The following is a 19,532-nucleotide window of genomic DNA, read 5'->3' on the forward strand; positions in this document are numbered from 1 at the left end:
AGTCTGGCAACGTGTACACCAAGTTAGAGTAGTGTCTGAGCTGCCATGCCAAGCCCTGTTTCCAGCGCTAGGAGTTCAGCACTGTGGTGATGGCAGGAAGGAAGATGAGCATGTGGCAGAACCTGTTCCAGGTTATGGAAGCCCATGGGCTACCAACTATTATGTTTCTAATCTGACAGTTCTGGAAACTGAGACATAAGAAGGGTTTTTTTTTTTTTTTAAGATTTCACTCATTTGCAAGACTTGAAACTGTGCCATCCAATCCCAGAGCTCTCTCTCTTCTTAATCACTATTCCCAAGGGGCTCAGCTATCTCCATAAGATTTACTACACTCCAGGCCCTGGAGTGGGGCAACGGCATTGTCAAGGTGTGTGAAATCTCCCTAGACTTAAATCATAGGGATTGTTAAAATTCAGCTGTACTTTTTAAGAACTTTGTACATGAGTATTACTTCTGTATTATTTCCTTCCTTTCTTCCTCCTTCCCTCCAACTCCTTCCGTGTTCCCATCACTCCCAAATTCATGACCTCTTGTTTGATTATTATTAAGTAGTTATTAATAATCATATGTGTACACACACAAACACACACACACAAGCATGGATATATAATCTACTGCATCCATGTTGCATTGCTCATGTGTACTTGAACATAGAACTTTTTTAAAAAGATAAACGTAGTTTAGGATTTGTCTTTTGTGTGAATTCTATGGCACACTTCTTTCAAAGTGAAGACTTTGAAGAACACTTTAAGAACACTATGACTGTAGATTCCCTTTTAGCTGCTTCTCAGCATATATCCGTCTCCAGGTTAACACTGTGGACTTAGTGTAGTAGCATAGTGACAGCCAATTCTGAAAGACATTTTATTCAACTATGCCTTCTGGGACTATCATTGTAAGTAACTAAAATAAAAAGATGTGGTTGGCTTTTTTGTTTTTGTTTTAAAAGCACTATGAATTAGTGCAAGGTAGGCTAGGTGGGAGGCAGATGTATCTGGATATGCCACGCAACTCTCCTGTTGTTAATAGTGATGACCTTGAGAAAATTATTTCCAAAACATTTTTCTGAGGTTAGAAGGATAGATCAACAGTTAGGAGCATATGCAGTTTTTACAGACAGGACTTCATATCTTAGCACCCACATCAGGCTGCTAACACATGCCTGTAAGTCTACCTTCAGGGGAACTGTTGCCCTGATTTGGCCTCCGCATGTTCCTGCATACTTGTGGAGTCTTCTTTCTTTATCTCTCTCTCTCTCTCTCTCTCTCTCTCTCTCTCTCTCTCTCTCTCTCTTTCTCTGTGTGTGTTTGTATGTGTCTCTGTCTCCCTTTCTCTGTCTCTCTCTCTCTGTCTCTCTCACACACAATTAAAAATAAAATCTTAAAGAAAACTTTTCCCATTCCCTCTATTTGTAGACCAGCGTGGCAATGATCACCTCAAGATTGCTATACAATTTCTATTTGCAAAGTGTAAGGAACAAAGCAATCTTCCAATAATCAAAAGAAGTGTTATTTTTTATAAGTAGTTTTTGACATTTTTTTAAAGGTGGAGTATGAGGTTCTGTCAATTTTACTGTTGTATATGACAAATCTTTTTATTTTAATTTTTTTCATAAAATTCCAGAATAGTTGTCCATGATGAATGTGCTATTATCATCTAAAAAGTACTTTAAGGGTTTATATGAGTTGTTGCAACAAGTCATCCATTCATTCAGCAACAATAGAAGATTATATACCCCTACACAGTCAAAATTCTATATACAATCAATACATGTTAATTAAAGGAAAGGTTTTCTGGGTCTCAGCTTGTTCATCATGCAGCAGAGAAAGACAGCTATGCAGATAAAGAAAAGAATAGATACAACTATAGAGGATCAGACTCAGCCTTTAGGGCACAGAAGGTGTCCTGCTTGGCTGGCCTGCTTAGCAGACACAGAGGGACATGATCCAGAAAGGTTTAGATACAGGGAGCAATATAAGGAAATGCTCAATGAAATAGACATTTCCCATTCAAACCACCAAAGGGAGCAAAGGGTACATGCTCCAGGATCTGTGAAAAAGACTACAGGGAATCCTGTTTGTTCAGACACTGATGTAGCTCCTTGATTGCATGGCTCTCATTTGATCAGAACCATTGTCAATATGGACTTGTCATTCTCCACAGCACTTTTGTAAATTTGTATTATCAATGTCTATCAAAATGGAAAAGGTTCCATATCTATATTTCAAAGCATTACCCAAAATCAAAATCTAAGTATTAGTTGGGAGGCAGAGGCAGACGGATCTCTGTGAGTTCGAGACCAGCCTGGTCTACAAGAGCTAGTTCCAGGACAGGCTCCAAAACCACAGAGAAACCCTGTCCCGAAAAACCAAAAAAAAAATCTAAGTATTAGGAAATACATCAAACTAAATAACAATTACTGCAATAACAAAATGATAAAAGAAACAGCAAACATGCATACAGTGTGAAGTTTGGGCTAACCTGTACTACCTGATAAATCGCTAGTATTATTTGGGGATTTGAGTTTAACTTAACTAAAATTGAGTAAAATAGAAATTTAATTGCTCAGTTTTGCAAGCCATATTTCAGTTGCTCAGTAGTGACATGGAGCTGCTTGCTGATTGCTGAACTGGACAGTTCCAACACAGAACATATTCGTGTACAAATATTGTGCTACTAGATAGGATTGGCCCAAGCATTTTAAATATATTAGCATGTATAAACAATCCTATGAGGAAGGTGTTTTCTAACTGTATATATGTGAAAACTGAGGCATAATAAAGGATTTGAACTGTAACCAAAGTCACAGGATGAATGAATCTTTAAATACTTCTCCATTATGTCAACCCATTACATTAGGTTCTATATAGCATAAATATTAATCAAAATTACAGAATTGTGTGTCCAAATGTAGACCAAAGTTAGGGCTCGAGCAGAGAAAACATCTTTGCTAAGTTCTCACCCATCCAGGACCTTGCAGTTGCCCCTAGATGTGCTACACAGGAGGCTGGTGGTCCGTGCGGAATGGTCTTCCCACGAATGCCAACCTGCCAGCTAGCTTAGTCAAACAACTCGTTTGATTGACCTTATTAGTCAGCTCACTCCTTCTAATGGCTGAAACAAGAGTTGTGATGAAGTCCCAAGACATGTTCAAAATTCACCTTTTGTTTTTTTCTGTGAAGGGTCTCAGATTGTTCCGTCAAGAGAATCCTCTTTCCAGATACCAGCACTTGAGACGCAGAGACTCAGTAAATCCTTGTGTGAGCCCTACCTCTGCCTCTGAGTAGCATGTGATGAATTACTTCACATCTCTGAAATTCAGTTCTTTCAAACCGAACTGGAATAAAGGATGCAGTGTTGGCGGGTGTTTGCAAATGCTAAAGTACTCTTATATAGCTATAAAGTGGGACATAATTATAACACAAATGCTCGAACTTGGGATGTTTTTCTTCCATATGACCCTATAAAAATTTCAAAGCAGTTGTGGTAGGATAAATTACAGGATAATGGACTCTTAAAATCATAACATTTGCAAAGTCTTTAGATTTTCTGTTTGTGAGTACGGTAGGGGCTCAGCGAATGTCCGCATGGAAGATGGATGGGGTGCGGGAGCAGAGTGTGGACGTTCAGCAGAAAATTGCCCCTTGTTCTCACTTTTCCTTTTAAGTTTTGTTTTGAACCATATTCCTTTATATGAACTATGCCAAATTTCGAGGGGAGAGAGAGAGAGAGAGAGAGAGAGAGAGAGAGAGAGAGAGAGAGAGAGAGAGAGTCCGTAAGTGGGAGGCACTGAGCTGGTTCCTTGAATCAGTAAGCTTATTTTCTTCATATTTATTTTTCAAAACAACACAAAAGATATTTCTTTGTTAACAACAACAAAAAAATCAACTGAGCAGTCACCAATTGTTAGGCATTGTGCAAGGTTCAGAGGACGCATCTGGTTTAAAAGGTGACTATTTTTTGCTCTGTTCTTATTTCTTGAGTTGTTTATTCTCCTGGTCAGCAAGCTTTCTGAGGAATTCAGAATAAACTGACACCGTACATCGTATGAAAGACCCCAGCATTGTGGAAGGCTGTGCTAGCCAGAGTCTCATTCCATGAATCATTTCCCGGTGTAGGAGTGTGACCTGTAGGTTTATTCAGAAATGTGTTTATTCAGAAAGTAAAAAGGCTTCCCCACTCACCATCCCTTGCTGTTTCCTGATTGTAGTTGGACCTCTTGTCTTGGGGGCAGCCCTTCCAAGCTCTTCGAGGCCTCGGGGAAAATGGCACCGTTCAGATTGATGTGGTCTCATGGAGTGCATTACCTGTGAGATGCTGTTGAGTTCATGACGGCACCCAGCAGTATAAAGAACCTTCCCCAGTGGAAAACTTGTTAGAGCAGCTTCTTGCTGGTTTTAACCAAGTGTGGCTGGTGTCTGTCTCAGGATGGAGAGTAAGGGTCCTAAAAGAACAGTTCACTCTTAGCTTTCCAGCAGGTGTATTAGAAGAAGACCTGAGTATAGTATGTACTGAGAACAGGTGAGGAAGAACCATGATTTGGTTCCATTCTCTCATTTCACAAATACGAAGACAAATTCAAATTTTTGGCAGAATTGAGAGTTACTAAAACTCGAATGTTTCAAGTTGTTGACTAGGGCACTCAGTATGCTCCACAGTACACAACATTTCCAATATCATTTACCTTATATATGACAATTAAATTGAGACCAGAAAATGCGAAAACAATGAGAAATCATGGGCTTCAGAGCCCCAGAGAACAATGTCAAATATTGGCGCTGGTTGTTGTATCTGCATGACCCTAAAGGCTGAACACTCTGATTCTTTGTTCCCATGGAAAGAAAGCATATTTACCACTTACGGAACCTTTTGCAATTATGAATAATTTGCGAACATTAAATACAGAGTATGAAAAGAGCTTACCATGGTACCCAGATTATCTTAGGTATCTGATGTTTGCGTGAAGCAGTGGAAGATATGGTAGATTCTTTAGAGGTAGTTCACGTGAGGGTGATGCAATAGTGATAGACGTGACAATGTTGTTGGTGACAGTGACAAGTCAACTGCTGGTTAGACATCTAACCAGCACATCTACATGTGAATACTGTATCAACATCAGCACACTGATTTTATTATCATTCTTACTTTATAACAGATGTTTATTTCCAGATTCTACTATTCTCTCATTTTAACTCCCTAGTTGTTACATTCTAAGTGTAGATAAATCCATAGTGACTACTAACTAGGGGACACAAGGTCAATCTCCATCTATTTCTTCTTTCCTCATCTTTGAGACTTCTTAGAATGGAATGACCTTGTAATGTTGGAATTCCTGCACTTCACAAATGGAACCAGTTAGTGAGGTCCATTGGCAGGAATCCCTGAGCTCTTTGTTACACTAAGGCCCAACAGTTGTCTGCCTACTTTCTGTCAGGGATCTCACACCAATACTTTTGAGACCCCAGTATTTTGAGATGTTTAGACAGTAAACATTGACTCCCTGGCCTTGGAGAAAAACCTGAGTCTTCGTCGTGAAGAACCCACACTTGGGAGTCATATTATCTTAGTATAAACCACAGCCCTGCTTCTAAGAGCCCTGTGCCCTGATGATGTTTCCTTTCCTTCCTAAGCCTCCGTCTCCTCATTTGTAAAATGAGAATAGTAATAGTCCCAGGCACATTAGTAGATTGTTTTACAGAGAAAATAAAACACATTGATAGCAAGGTCATACAAGAGAGACAGTTAAAATTTGCTCATATTTTGAGGTTCTTTCTGTTCCAAAGTTCCAATGTCCTAAACAGGTGACTCTGAACACACTGGAAAATGTCAGCACTGTGTGTTTGAGTAGGGATTTCATACACAGACATGTCAGCCAGATACTGCACCTATGAAACTACAGGCCAGTCTTCCAGTGAGGAGAAAAGGGCTGAGTTACTGTAGTCTGGGTGTGAAGGACACTTGAAGGTACAGGAGCCATTGTGACTTTTTCCACAGAGCGGACAGCCATAAAACTGCATCTTCCATGTGAGCCCTGGCTTGGATGAGGGTATCTTCTTTCCTCTAGCCCCTCCATCTCCTGGAAGGGCTTGACTGCAACTATGCATTGTATTCTACAGGGACAGCCTCTATCTTAAAAGAACAGAACAGTAAGCTTGATCTGAAAGCAGATAGGTTCAAGACCTCAGTTACCTCCTTGGTGGGATTGACAGAGGCTTTGGAAGAACTAGACTTCCCATGCTGTTGGACATCTGAGCAGCTGGGCCTGAAGGTAGACGTAGGAAAAATGTTGGAGCCAGTTACTGCTCCCCCAAGTCAGTTCCTCCTTTCCCGCTTTGGCAAGCAAGTGAGTCCATCAATATCTGCAGACGTGTTGCCTGTTGTGACATCTATTTTGCCTTTCGCTTAGCAAGTCTTGGAGAATCTGAACTTGAGACGTGTGGTTTCTGCATGGGGGACTTATACTTCTAGGTTGAAATTCTTCATTTAATGTTCTCTCCACCTCACCAGCCTGTGTGCATGGGAGTGCAAGGTCTTGTCTAATTAATCGTGCGTTTATAAGCTCTCTTACCCTCAGTCTGCACCCTGGCTAGCAACTACTGAGGACGTGTGAGTAAGACAGTGCTAACTTCTTACCACCTTTATCGAGAAATTTGATATTTCAAAATTCCCAGTATCTTGTGCTGGCATAGTCAAGGTCCAGAGATTATTGGACAGGGAGACGACAAAGTTTCTAGAAGATCGGAAAAATCTTTTCTGAGGAAGTAGCACTCACTGAAGATGAACCAAGAGTTTATCTGGGGGAGGGGTTGAAGAATAGCAGCATAGTGGTCCAGGCAGAGGAAGGAGCTCGCACAAAGGAGGTATGAACAAGTGAGCGTCCTGCAGAGCCGATTGAGAGCAGGGTAGTGCAGGCGATGCGTGAGCTCAAGCTGTGCTCTCCGCATCCCAGGGCCTGCCCTACCCTGCTCATCTGTCATCTCTTCCTACTGTCATCGTGCAGATTTGCGTGTCACTGGCTCCTACAGCATGCTGCACCAAAAAGAAAAACAGAAGAAGCAAAGGTTCTAGATGGATATTTGAGTAAATGAAGGTGGGGGAACTCTTACTAACTCTTGTGTGTTAGCCACCTCTCTTGCTCTCCCATTACCTTGGAACCCAGGGAGCTGTATGGACACCGCTCCCCCACACCCTCTCTTGCTGCTGGGACGCTCCCTGCTGCATGGCATTCTTAGAATAGGAACTCACCTTTCACACTTGAAGCTTTGCGAGGAAGTAGAAATAAGAACGGAGGCATGAATGTCAAAAATATTCAGGCATCACCCAGTTCCTTTGCTTTTGCCTGTCTGGGCACTGGGATACAATGAGTTAAATGGGATTCCAGCCAGAAGGACTTGCTTCTTGCTAGCACTTTGACCTTGGACATGTCACTTGGCCTCTGCAGATCGGCTTTTCCTTTGGCGTCTGTCTATGGCATTAATTATATCTGCTAGACAGTGTTAATATCAAGTGATCCTTGTCATGCACAGCATTGAGAATGGGATTTAATGGGCACAGATGTTTCATGGCTGCTACTTTTATGTAAATAATTATAGTTGGTATTATTCTGACAAGGTTAGATGCCATACATGGACAGAGTCAAGCAAGAACAGAATATGCTTTCTAGTTTGCCCATGAATAGCAAAAATTTTTTTGTTCATTTGGTGGGTTTTTCTATACTATAATCTTTGAAATTACACATGGAATTCTTCTCCTTGTTATGTGGCCTTTTAAAAAAAAACGTGCTTTTTGCTTGTTTTTAGATTTCTTGTCTGTCTGTCTCTCTCTTAAGAAGATTTTGTTTGGTTTTACTTTCTCACAGGAGTGATTGGAGCAGATGTGAGAGGTCATGGCCTCATCTGTGAAGGACAGCCAGTGACATCACGGCTGGCTGTCATCTGCGGAACATCATCTTGTCACATGGGGGTAAGTGTGCCACAAAGGCAAGGCCATCCCATACAGTAGCGGCAGCCCCGGGCAAAATCTTGAACTATTGGCTCCTCACGTCCTCCACTCTTTCTGTCTCTCCCTCTCCCATCCCCACCCTGACTTAGGTTTGGCCAGGTCTTTTTCCAGAGGCCAACTTGTTGGGAAAAGGTGAAAGCGTACTCCATGAGTGCACCTGGGTCCCAAAGATGACAAGGCCATCCAGACATCTCTCCTCAGCGGGTACCTACATCTCCCCTGAAATGCCAGTTTGTTTTCCTTGGCCACTGAGCTCTCCCTCCATTGATATAAATCCATCTCCCTGGGAGCGTCCTGATGATCTATAGAATTGGGCTGCATATCATGACTTCAAAAGAACACTGATAAGCAATTTTCACTTTGTTAATTTTTCTCCATGAATTAGTGGGAAGGCTTTCTCCAAGATTGCAGTACAATTTAGTGCCTGCCCTAAAATTTATATCTTTTTTAAATGCATGAGTCTGAAAGCATTCCATTTCGATAAGTACCCATTTCTACCATATTTTTATTTAAAAGTCATTACTCTGTTAAACTGAGATGGACGACCCCTTGGATTTTTCCCAGATGAGTAAAACCAAGGGGAAAGTGGAGGAGGAGGAGATGCACAGAGTGGAGTCGGCTACAGGGCAAAGTCTCTGCGAAGAGCGAGCAAAGCTATTACAAACTGAGCTTTTCTTCACAACTCAAGGCTCTGTGTAATGTTGACTGGATCTTTCTCTTTTGTCCTGGCTGCTAAACTCTGGGAACAAAAGGGCAGCATAGACTCCTCATAGATGAGATGGAATTATAATAAACTATTGTGGCTCAGGGTCCTCAGAAGCGGCTTCAGCCGGAGCTCTTGACACTGCACTTAACTGGCTTTTGAAGTCCCACCCACTGTCTTCCAGCAGCACTGTGCTGGAAGGACAGACCTACAAAGGCTAAATCTGCTCTATTACCAGAAATGAAATATGGAACCGCGAGCCAGCTCTCCTTTCCCTTGATGTGGGTGTAAGCTGCGAGTTTGTCCTCACTGAAATGACTTAAACTCATTTCAATCACTGCTGTCTTCAGTGGGACACAACTTATCTAGCTTCTCAAGTCTGAGTCTCAGACAAGTCCGAGTTTGTCCCTTCCTTGAAGCAGGCAGCCCCTGTGGATGTGAGCTGACATCATAGCTTACCTCACTACCACACTCTTTTCTCAGGGTGTTACTGACTTTCCCTACAGTGTCAAAATTTTCCAAATTAGGAAAATAAGACAGAAAACTCTAATGCTTTCCTCAGTGTCACAAGAATGGTAGTTTCTGGAACAAAGAACTTAACAGCTGGCTCTGGATGTTTACAGAGCTCCTCTTTTTCAATACCGCTTGATATCATGAGTGCTGATCACATGCTCAGTGCAGAATGGGGAGATGGTAGGCTTGCTGGTTACCAGATGCAGGTTGTAAAATCTACTTGTATCTCTTTTGGCCCTGTGACCCGAGTGAACCACTCAACCTCTCTAAGTCTCGGGTTCTTCCTCCATCATACAAAAGGCAAGACTGTTCCATACGGTGTTTGGATAATGTGCATTTTATCCAATGTGAATATGACATGCACATCATAGAGATTTAAAAAATAATGATGATGTTCCTATAAAAGTGTCCTAGTAACATAAATAGCTCACATGGGACAACGTTGGGGTTTTAACAAATTTGATGGGCAGCTACGTTGGGTAGAGTGAATGGCAGTCATAAAATGTCATTTTATTGTCTTGCGTTGGGCGGGAAATACAGTCCCCTCCACCACCCTGCTTTGTACTTGCTGCTGGGAAGAGACCTTTAGGCTAAAGGGATTAATCATCAGCTTTAATGCTATGTCAGGAGGGTGAGCCTGTGGTCTTGAGTACCTTTGATCTGTCTCAGGTGCTGGGAACACAGCAAGCAGGCAACAATAACACCTTTGTGAGGTCTAGGAGAGGCACAGGTCTCAGGAAGCACGCCCAGAGAAGCTGAAGGACCCCTTTGTTGTGAGTCTGGCAAATAATGCCACCAACTGTCAGGGAACATTCACCAACAGAACACAGGTACCAAAGGGACCCTGGTTTGTCAAGAAGTAGTTTAAATGTGACCTAAAGCATTCACACACACACACACACACACACACACACACACACACCCGTCTGTCATTTCTGATGTTTCCAGGTCAATTAGTAACTGAGGTAGAAATCCCTGGAATATTTTGCACTGATCCAGGTTGCCTCTTTCTGATTCACCTCAATGTAACAAATGAATAAATGAAAGGCCAAATCATTTCATATTGGTAAATTCTCTGAAGGACTTCATCTCCACGTCCCTGTTACCACCAGGAATGGGGAGAAACGGCCTGAGGCAGAACACAAGACCCACTAATGGGGCCTTTGATATTTTAGAAGATACAAGTGTGGGCTGCACATTTATCTTCTCTGTGCACGATTTAATTAACAAGGGGGAAACACTGTTCTTTTTTAACTTTATGAAAGCAGAGCAGCTTGCTCAGAGTTAATCACTCCCAACTCTTCAAAATTCAGGATCTCACACAGTAGAGGTTAGCCAGAGGCCAAGAAGTCACAGGGTCAGGGAACAGATCCTTGCCATGGCTCCAGCACCCCCTTTAAGGGAGCTGTCAAGTCAGGCCACAGCTCAGCAGCAAGTTCTCCAGTGAACTTGTCCGAAGGGGAGGAGTATTCTGTAGGACAGCTTGGTGGGAACTGGAAGGTATGGCAGTTTCTCCATCTCACATGAACCCAGGTTCAGGAATATTCTGTCACTAAGTGGACACTGAGTCTCAATGACATAGGCTTCTTTTTCTGGTCTACCTCCTACGGAAATTTAGGTAAATACTTAATCTAACAGTTCCTCGTGTCCTTGCTTCTTCATCTGTTGTATGTGGACAGTAGTATCTTCCCACGGCAGTGTAGAGAGTTAAGTCAGGTCACCTTTATAAACAGCTGACACAAAATAGCAGCTCTATGGTTGCTATTTAAGCTGGTATATTAGGGTTAGAGCATAATCATATGGTAACCACTTAGAATGGAAGGTATCAGAAGAAATTCCTTTTTAGTTCAACATAGGAAATGCTTAGGGATATGTGTTCATAATATTAGTAAGCATACACATCCCCAGGTTCTATCAGCTGAGAGGGCACAAAATTGTACAGATATAATGAAATGTGTGGGGCCAAGTATTCTAAAAAAGGCGGTATGTTTCACTAATGGTTCTTGGATGTTGAGGGCATAGTGATGTCATTGGATTTTGTAAGGAGCCCATGGCTTCATGGCCAGAGTGCTGACCAGCAGGAGAAAATAAAGCCAGAGACAGTGAGCATCAACTCTGTACTCTCTTCTCTCCTTCATTGAGACAGACCTCTAGAAGATTCCATCTCTATCCCTACCGCCACCTTGCCCTTCTCCTGTGCCCTCAGAAGGAGGGGCTGATCTCTTCCCCACGGCTCTGGAACACACTGAGAAGCATGTGGATTGCCTATAGCCTGACCTCTGTGCTATTGGGAAAGACAGACGGAACCCATGGCTCTGCCAACTCTGGGCTGCCCTCAGACCATACCATGTGGTTAGAGCTGGGGTCTTTGGGTAGTGTCACAAATGGCTCACTGCAGCTCTCTCAACCCATCTGAGAAAAATCCTCCCCAAGCTCCCAAAGAAAAGGGTAACTGGGTCTAGCTAGGGGTGCTAGCATCTGCCAGGGAAAAAGCGAAATACCCATTAAACCACAGTGAGGGCTTGGAAGGTAGCTTGAGCCAGTAAAGTGTCTGCCTCCCCAGTGTCAAAACCTTGAGTTCAGTCTCCAGAACCAATGTGAAAATACCAGGCCTGGTAGAGTATGCTTCTAATCCAAGCAGAGGGAAAGCAGAGACAGGGGGTTCGCTGGGTTCCCTGGCCAACCAGCCTAAACTTATTGGTAAGCTCTAGACCAATTGAGAGATCTTGTGTCACAGGAGGTGTACGATGTTCCTGAAGCTAAATCCTGAGGTTGTCCTCTGGCCTCCATGAACACAGGCATACCTGTATAGTATGTAACACCCCCACCTACACTACCCCAGAAAGAGAGAGAAAGAGAGAAACTTTTTAAAAGCCACCGTGATGAGATTCTTGGCATACTGACTGGAATGGTGAGCATGTGGGAACTAGGAATCACACACCGCTGCTAGGACAGTGAAGAGCACAGCTGAATTGGAAAATGTTTTATCCGTTTCTTAACCAGGTCTGGCTGCAGTGATAGAATGCAGCCGTTTCTTTCCTGTGAAAGCTGGGCTGGGCTGTCTAGCATCGTGAGTCTGGAAGCCCACCAGGAACACAGCAGGTGGAAGGTCAGAAAGCAAAGCCTCGCGAGACTCTGCCTGGCATCTAGCTTGAGCCTTTCATCAAAAGACTCCAGCTTGCCCTAGAGATCTGTAAAAGTAGTGAGGGAAAAATAGGACAGCCATAGGCAGTTCCCTCTTGAGGAGCCCTAAGTATCTGGGGAGTTGGGTGGTAGATGTATTTTCCTGGCAAGGGCACAGGGAAAACAGGAGAGGGTAGAATGTTCTAGAGGATGCTCTTGATGGAGTGATACTAACAACAAATACTTTTTGCATTCTCTAATAGCCTTTGAGGATATCCTCGTCATAACTTCATGCATCTAACAGCGTTACCCTATTGGCACACAAGGAATGATCTGAAGCTCAGGGAGAAAAGCTAACTATCAAGGTCCTACACAAATTCCTAGGTTTGCAACTCCAACTGTGGGATTCCAGAGCTCCTTTGGGCCCTTAGCAGAGATAGGAGACACAGGCTGGATGGTGTCTCTGCATACATGTGTTTTGTGGAAGAGAGGCAAGAGTATCACGAGGTATATCTTTCCCAAAGGCTGATGGGAACTGCAAAGTTGGGCCTGGACCACTCTCTACCACAATATCCATTTGCTCTTCTTGACAGCCTTCCAAATCACTGCCGTTGAGGAGGCCACTAGCATAAAAATAAACAGCATCACTTGTCACCGTCCTCCCCTGGGGAGACAACATTTCTAAGACTCGATTTAATCTTTTTTTCTTCCCCTGCTATTTTGTGGTCGCCTACTAAATCTGGCAATTTGAAAACACGCCACCAACTTCCCAACTCATGAAAATGTTTTTTTGTGGAAGAGCATGAAATGAAAAACACATTGGTTTCTTTCCCTTTTTCTATTTAGTGGGTTAATGGCCCTATGGCTGCCGAGGGAGTAAACAGCAGTGATGGAAGGGTTTGTGCCTTCCCCATGGCTCAGTGGGTTGGACTTGATGCTGAAGACAGCCACTATGGGATCTGCACTGAGCACTGTGTAAGATAAAGTACTGCAACATACATGAAGTACCTGGGTCCCATGTGGCTTCAACTCAGAATTTAGTAAACTTCCTTGTTACCCCTTTTTAAAAGATTCTCTTCTTCCACTGAGTTGAAGTGCACAAGCTCCTATTGCCTATAATTTGACATGTTGAGTTTTATTTTTTGCTATAAGAAGCAGCTTGTCTACTTTTCTACTTAGCCAGTGTTTAGAGTCCCAGAAGAAATAACATCTAAGAGACCAAAGGTCCAAACAGAAATTAGGTTTTTGAGCAAGTGACTGAAAGTTCCTTCTTAGAAAAACTCGTGCTAATAGGACAGACAGTTCAGATGGGAATGCCGAGTGGATATTTTGGCTATGGTCCTAAGGATTTAGTATATCTTCCCTCAAAAGAGCGAAGTCTTAAGTCATCAAGAAGTGAAAGTCGCTGTGGTGCTGTTGTGTATTTTCAAACTCCTGAAGAACTAAGGAAAGTGATGTCAGAGAAAGAGTCATACTCAGTAGCCATTCTTTGGGTTACACTGTGGAATAATGCCAGCATGTGGTCTGTACCCCCTGGGGGTCATGGAAGGATGTCCCCAAACAGTGCATTTCTTCTTAGCTTGCTCCTAGCATTATATTTAACATACAGCAGATGCTTAGTACATGTTAGGTGACTACATGAGCAGACACACCCAGAAGAGTATAAGGCAGTAGCTGTAGAAGTTTGCTGAAGAACAGATCACATCTTACTAGTCGGATGTCTCTGCTATGGTGGAATGACAGGGAGTGCAGCCAATGGAAGCTTCTAGGACATGAAATAGCCAATTCATGGTGAGTAAGGCTTTCTCCTCTCTCCTGACTACACACTCTCTCAACACAACACAGAAACCTAGGTTGATACAATCCCACGGGAACTAAGCTATTCGCTAAATTATATCTTAAAGCAGGTCAAAAACAAACATATTAAAGTATCAGCCAACTCCAGTTGTGAAGACTCTATTTCATTGGGTTTTCAACCAGTGGCTTTGTTTCATATGAAGCCATGTGAAGAATGAGCTCTGTAACTGGAAGGATGTTTTTGAGTGACAGATCTGGCTGGGCACTTTCTGACATAGACTGGTCAGGGCTTTCATGACTCATACTCCTCTCATTAGGTTGCCTGAATGGCCCCAGGTTTCCAAGTAACTCCTGGCTGTGTGATTTGGTATAATTTCTGAAGGCATAACTAGACTTTTCTAAAGCTGGGCATGGCCCCTGAGAAAATGGAATGAGTCACAAAGGGGATGGCAGTTATTTTGGGGTATGACTTTATTTTTCTGTGATATGCAAAATTATGCTCTGATCAGCTCATTGAGAAGAGGGTCATGAATACTAAGTCAGATGACTTTGCTCTTCGTGGAAATCCCTGCACAATTCGGAATCCTAGCTGAGCATAGCAGACCCTATGATCTCGCTGCCCAACTCTCACTCATTCCTGGTATCCCGTAGCTTTTATTCTGTATTCTGTCAGGTATGCCCATATATATGCTCTTAGATAAATTCATTTGGCCAGATATGTTTAAGCATAAAGAACTACCAGGTTTATTTGACAACTATTCTATACTACCAAATAAATTATTAAACACCCTTGATATTTGTAATTTTGTAGATAGAACGACTATACTAGACCTACATTTACTCTTCCTAAAAAGAGAACATACTTTTATCATTTACCATATTGCACATATATTAAGCATTTGCTGTGGTGTTACTCCAGCAAATGTAGTCATCAGTGTATTGTGAGACCAGTGTTCATATGAGGAAAATGAAAGTCAGAGAGCTCTGAGATACAGGAAGAGGAAGAACTGAGGTAAAACTATGGCATGGGAATCCAAGGGTCACAACACTGGTTGACAGTATGTGTTTGCCACCAAAGTTTTATCCCATCTGTCACCTCCATGAATCTTTTTTTCCTTCTTGTACCATCTGTAGTTCACTCAACCTCCTATTGTCCAGCAGAACTCAGTTGTGCCGTTTCTCATACCATGGATTCACACCAAACCTGAATCCCTTAACAGTTGGGAAATGTCTACTTCAGTGGTCTGTTATTGAGGCATATGTAAAGATTTAACACATGGCTTAAAAATCATAAGCCCAAGACAGATGTTAATAGATAATTTCTATCCCTAGTGAAATGGGTAACAAGCGTCAAATCATTAGTTTAAGGATGTAAACTCTAGGTCTAAGAAAGAAAATTATTTTTTTTTAAAAAAATGGTACCTAGGTTTATACATTTTACTCTCGTTACAGTTATTCTTGAGACAAGTTCTCACTATGTAGCCCTGGTTAACCTGGAGCTCACTGTGTAGATCAGGCTAGCCTCAAACTCACAAATGTCTTACTTTTTCAATCACCCAAGCATTAAAGGCTTCGGGCACTGTTCATGTTTGTAAAGAGGAAGAATTTGTTGGATAACAGGTCAAAGACGAGGGGTACACTTATATTTAACAATAATGATAGCTAGGATGTATTGGATACTTATGTGTCAGTTTCTTTCCTAGGCAATCTGTATATGGAATTTCTAATTATAACAACTATATTATAGTCATTTTACAGTTCTTAACTGGACAGAACATTCACAACTATATAATAAAGATTTAATTGACATATTTTTCATTAGAATAAAGAATAATGTTAATATATTCAAATTAGACAACAGTTAAAGTCTTAATTGGGGTTCACATAAAATACTAAATAGATTACATTTCCCCATCTATATATGATGAAAGTGATATCAGAGAGGCTATAAGGTATATGTGGTCTTTTACATAAATTCTTTAAAAGCCACACTGGTCCTGAATGAATATTTTATGACTGTCCCTGGGACTAGTTTGGGCTATGGGGTATGCTCTTGAAAATCTCCCAGAACCTGAAAGGAACCAGATAATCCATAGAGAGAAAGCAGACGCCATGAATAAGACCCCGGTGATGAAGAATGGACTTGATCTTGGTGGTTGTTCAGCTCATCTTGACTTTTTTCTCAGTGCTTTGAAGCGTGTGAAATGGTTAAGGAATTCGGAGTACAGAATGTGGGAGGACAGTCAGAACATGTGATATTTTCTTTTCCTTTATTCCTTTCCTTTCCCCAATGAAAGCTCAAAGCAATTGAATTATTTTCCTCAGTCTCCCAGAACTGATGAGTGAAAGAGCAATGCGTTGGGCTCCCACCTGAGCAAACCCCTGAGCTACTTCAGTGGTGTAGAAGGAGCTGTGGGCAGGCCTGCTTTTTTGTCCCACCCAGCTCCTGCACGACTAGCTTTACACCCTAAATAATTACATGGAAACTATATTCATTTAAACACTGCCTGGCCCATTATCTCCACTCCCTTATTGGCTATCACATATTGATCTAACCCATTTCTAATGTCTGTATTGCCACTTGACTATGGCTTACCAGCATGAGTCTAACCAGCATCTGTCTCAGAGATGAGAGTCATGGCGTCTGATTGACTCTGCTTCTTTTTCCCAGCATTCTGTTCTGTCTTCCTCTCTTACCTATCAAGCCAAGCAGTTTTCTTTATTAATTAACCAATGAAAGCAACAGATAGATAGAAGACCCTCCTACACCACAGTGGCTTTCTCAGTTCCTTCTTCATCATTTGCTCAGATGTCAAGGATCCCACGGTAGGGCAGCCTCTGCTTTGTTACAGGAACGACTTCTCGTTACATGTCACCAACCGTTAACCCTCTCCAACCTCTCCATTGAGTTGTAAGCCCTTGCTTACAGTTAGTGTGCAAAGAACAGACCCAAGAAGTCCCAGCCCAAACAATGAGGGCTGATTTGGCTAGGTTTTCTGGGAAGCAGTAGATAAGAATCTGTTGTTTCCTTTTGCTTTATTTATTTACTTATTAGTGCCAGGCTAATACCCGGGGCTTTGTGTATGGTCAGCATGTGCTCCACCAGGGAGACATGCCAGGAGCCGAGCTGTAGAATCTGCAATGGTAATGAGACACAGGCTCTTCTAATGGAGATTTTAAAAGACCTGCAGCAAGTGTCATCAGAGGACAATTGTAACTTCCCACAACTGTTTCCTCAGTCCCTAGCAACGGACCCTTTACATAGATGAGAGCCTAGATGTATGCTAGATGGCTATGAGAGTGAAGTAAACTAATAAAATATGAATAATATCTAGCTGGAATACCAATCCCTGATGGATATGGAGCACACCACAGCAGTCTCTTAAACCTCTATCCTTTCAAAGAAGATGTCCTCTGGTAGGCTCAGATCCAGCTGCTCTGAGGAGCCATGACAGAGAATCTGGTAAAATCTGCTAACAATTAGCGACCGTGGAATTTTTATGTTCTCTTGAAGACTGAGAGAGCCTGTTTGTATCTCTCAAAAGACAAACCCAGAAACCAGAGTGCAGATGCACCAGGGCACAACAGGAAACCACAAAAGCCTAAGATCTTTCCATGTAAATAAGGAGCTGGCGTTTCCTTTTGAACCCACAGTGCCGAGTGGAGGACAGTGCTTCGTCCAGATTTTTGCCCTGCCTGGCTTTGAGCCTGAGTACAGTTAAAAGGCCATGCCACAGGATAAAAGACACACACACACACACAACAAAACAAAAAACACTTAAAAATGTTTGGTTTGATCAGGACTTCAACAAGCTTCTTCTGTGTTGGTGAATAATTTGGGGACACAGGTGCAGTTTGTACTCGAAAGGATTAATTGCTCTCCTTTGTTCTCCTTGTAGTGATATTTGAAACCCCACTTGCCTCTACAAAGTTTATATTAATCCATATATATGCACGGGACAATTCTCATTGTTAAACCTCTCTCCTATGCCCCACCCCTAACCTCTGATCCAGGAGCAAAGTGAAGAAGCATTAATAGCAATTAACATACTTTTTGTGTGTGAGACCTTGATGTCCATAACCTGATTTAATCGCTCCTATTGCACTGGGAAGAAATGCATACCATACAAGTGATCAGTTTTTTTTGTTTTTGTTTTGTTTGTAGTTGAAAATGTGTTAGATAATAACCATCAATTTTGTGATGAGGCAGACCTCATTCAAGTAGAATGCCTGGGCCCCAGAGTTCTTTCCTTTGTTCAGCACCTACTGTGAGCCAGACGTGGGACACGTAACAATGAGTAGAAGTAGACCTTGCATCAGTTACTGTCCAATGGAATAGATGGATATCAAGCCAGAAATCAGAGATCTATAATTCTAAATTATGAGAAATGCTTTGCTTCCGTGCCCTCCCAGAGGAAGTATAAATTGCATAATCATGTCAAAAACATTTAAGAATGCAAGTGCCCTGCAGTCTAATCCCATGTTTAGGTAAGAGCCAGGGGAAACTGTTGCACTAGTGTACCAATATAAACCCAGAATGTAGTCCAGTGCGTCGTGTGTCATAATAGCCCCAGCTCAGGTTTCCATTAGTAGAGGGCTAAACTATTTTATTTATATGCTGTTGTAGTTGCTTAATGAAGAAACTGCATTTGGATATAATGGAGAAGTCAAGCAATCATAAAGTAACACAAAAGAGAAATGAGAGAAATAGGTACAGAATTATAGCATCCATAGAAATTCTAAAAGAAGAAAAGATAGATGATAGAACTCAGGGATTTGGACTGAGCCTGGGAAGATAAAGGGATAACTGCCATGGGTACTAAAAACTTAGTGAATTACGTTGGTAGGCTGTGAAGGAGATAAATGCGTTCATGAGTGGTCTAAAGAACCTGCCATTTGTTGGTGACGGACACATAAGTACTTACCAGTTTGTAAAATGTCCTGTAAGTTTCATCTTTTCTTTTACATGTGATATGTGTGCTGGAACCAACTTGAGAAGACCCATCATCTGGCATAGAGTGGTGTGGTTGGATGAGGCCACTTTGCATATGATATTTGAGTAGGAAGAATGCCATCTATGTGAAGATGGCAGTATGAGTTGTATAGACATAAATCTTGCTTCCTCCTTTAAAGTTATTTTAATTATTTTTATTTATATGTATGTGTGTGTGACTGTGTAAGTGTATGCTATTTGTGTGCAGGTGCCTGCTAAAGTCAGAAGAGGGCGTGGGATCCCCTGGCCTGGCGTTACAGGAGTTTGTGAACCAAGGGAATGGGTGTAGGAACCAAACCTATTGCAAGAACAATAGGTACTCTTTTCAGCCAAGCCATCACTCAAGCTCTGCATTTCTTCTTCTTGTGGATCTCAGTTTAATTGTGTTTGCCATGGACCCTG

The 19,532-nt window shown here is 42.1% G+C and overlaps 1 protein-coding gene across 3 annotated transcripts in view; it reads left to right on the forward strand.

Moving 5' to 3' along the window:
• Positions 1-19,532, forward strand: part of Fggy (FGGY carbohydrate kinase domain containing) — a 364,222-nt gene that overhangs the window by 198,070 nt on the left and 146,620 nt on the right. For all 3 annotated transcript variants that reach the window (XM_075945971.1, XM_075945973.1, XM_075945972.1), the window contains exon 8: positions 7,859-7,962. In XM_075945971.1, coding sequence (XP_075802086.1) covers positions 7,859-7,962 — 104 coding nt within the window. The remainder of the gene's footprint in view (positions 1-7,858; positions 7,963-19,532) is intronic.

The sequence above is a fragment of the Microtus pennsylvanicus genome, chromosome 13 (assembly GCF_037038515.1).
Source record: "Microtus pennsylvanicus isolate mMicPen1 chromosome 13, mMicPen1.hap1, whole genome shotgun sequence".
In the NCBI taxonomy this organism is placed as follows: domain Eukaryota; kingdom Metazoa; phylum Chordata; class Mammalia; order Rodentia; family Cricetidae; genus Microtus; species Microtus pennsylvanicus.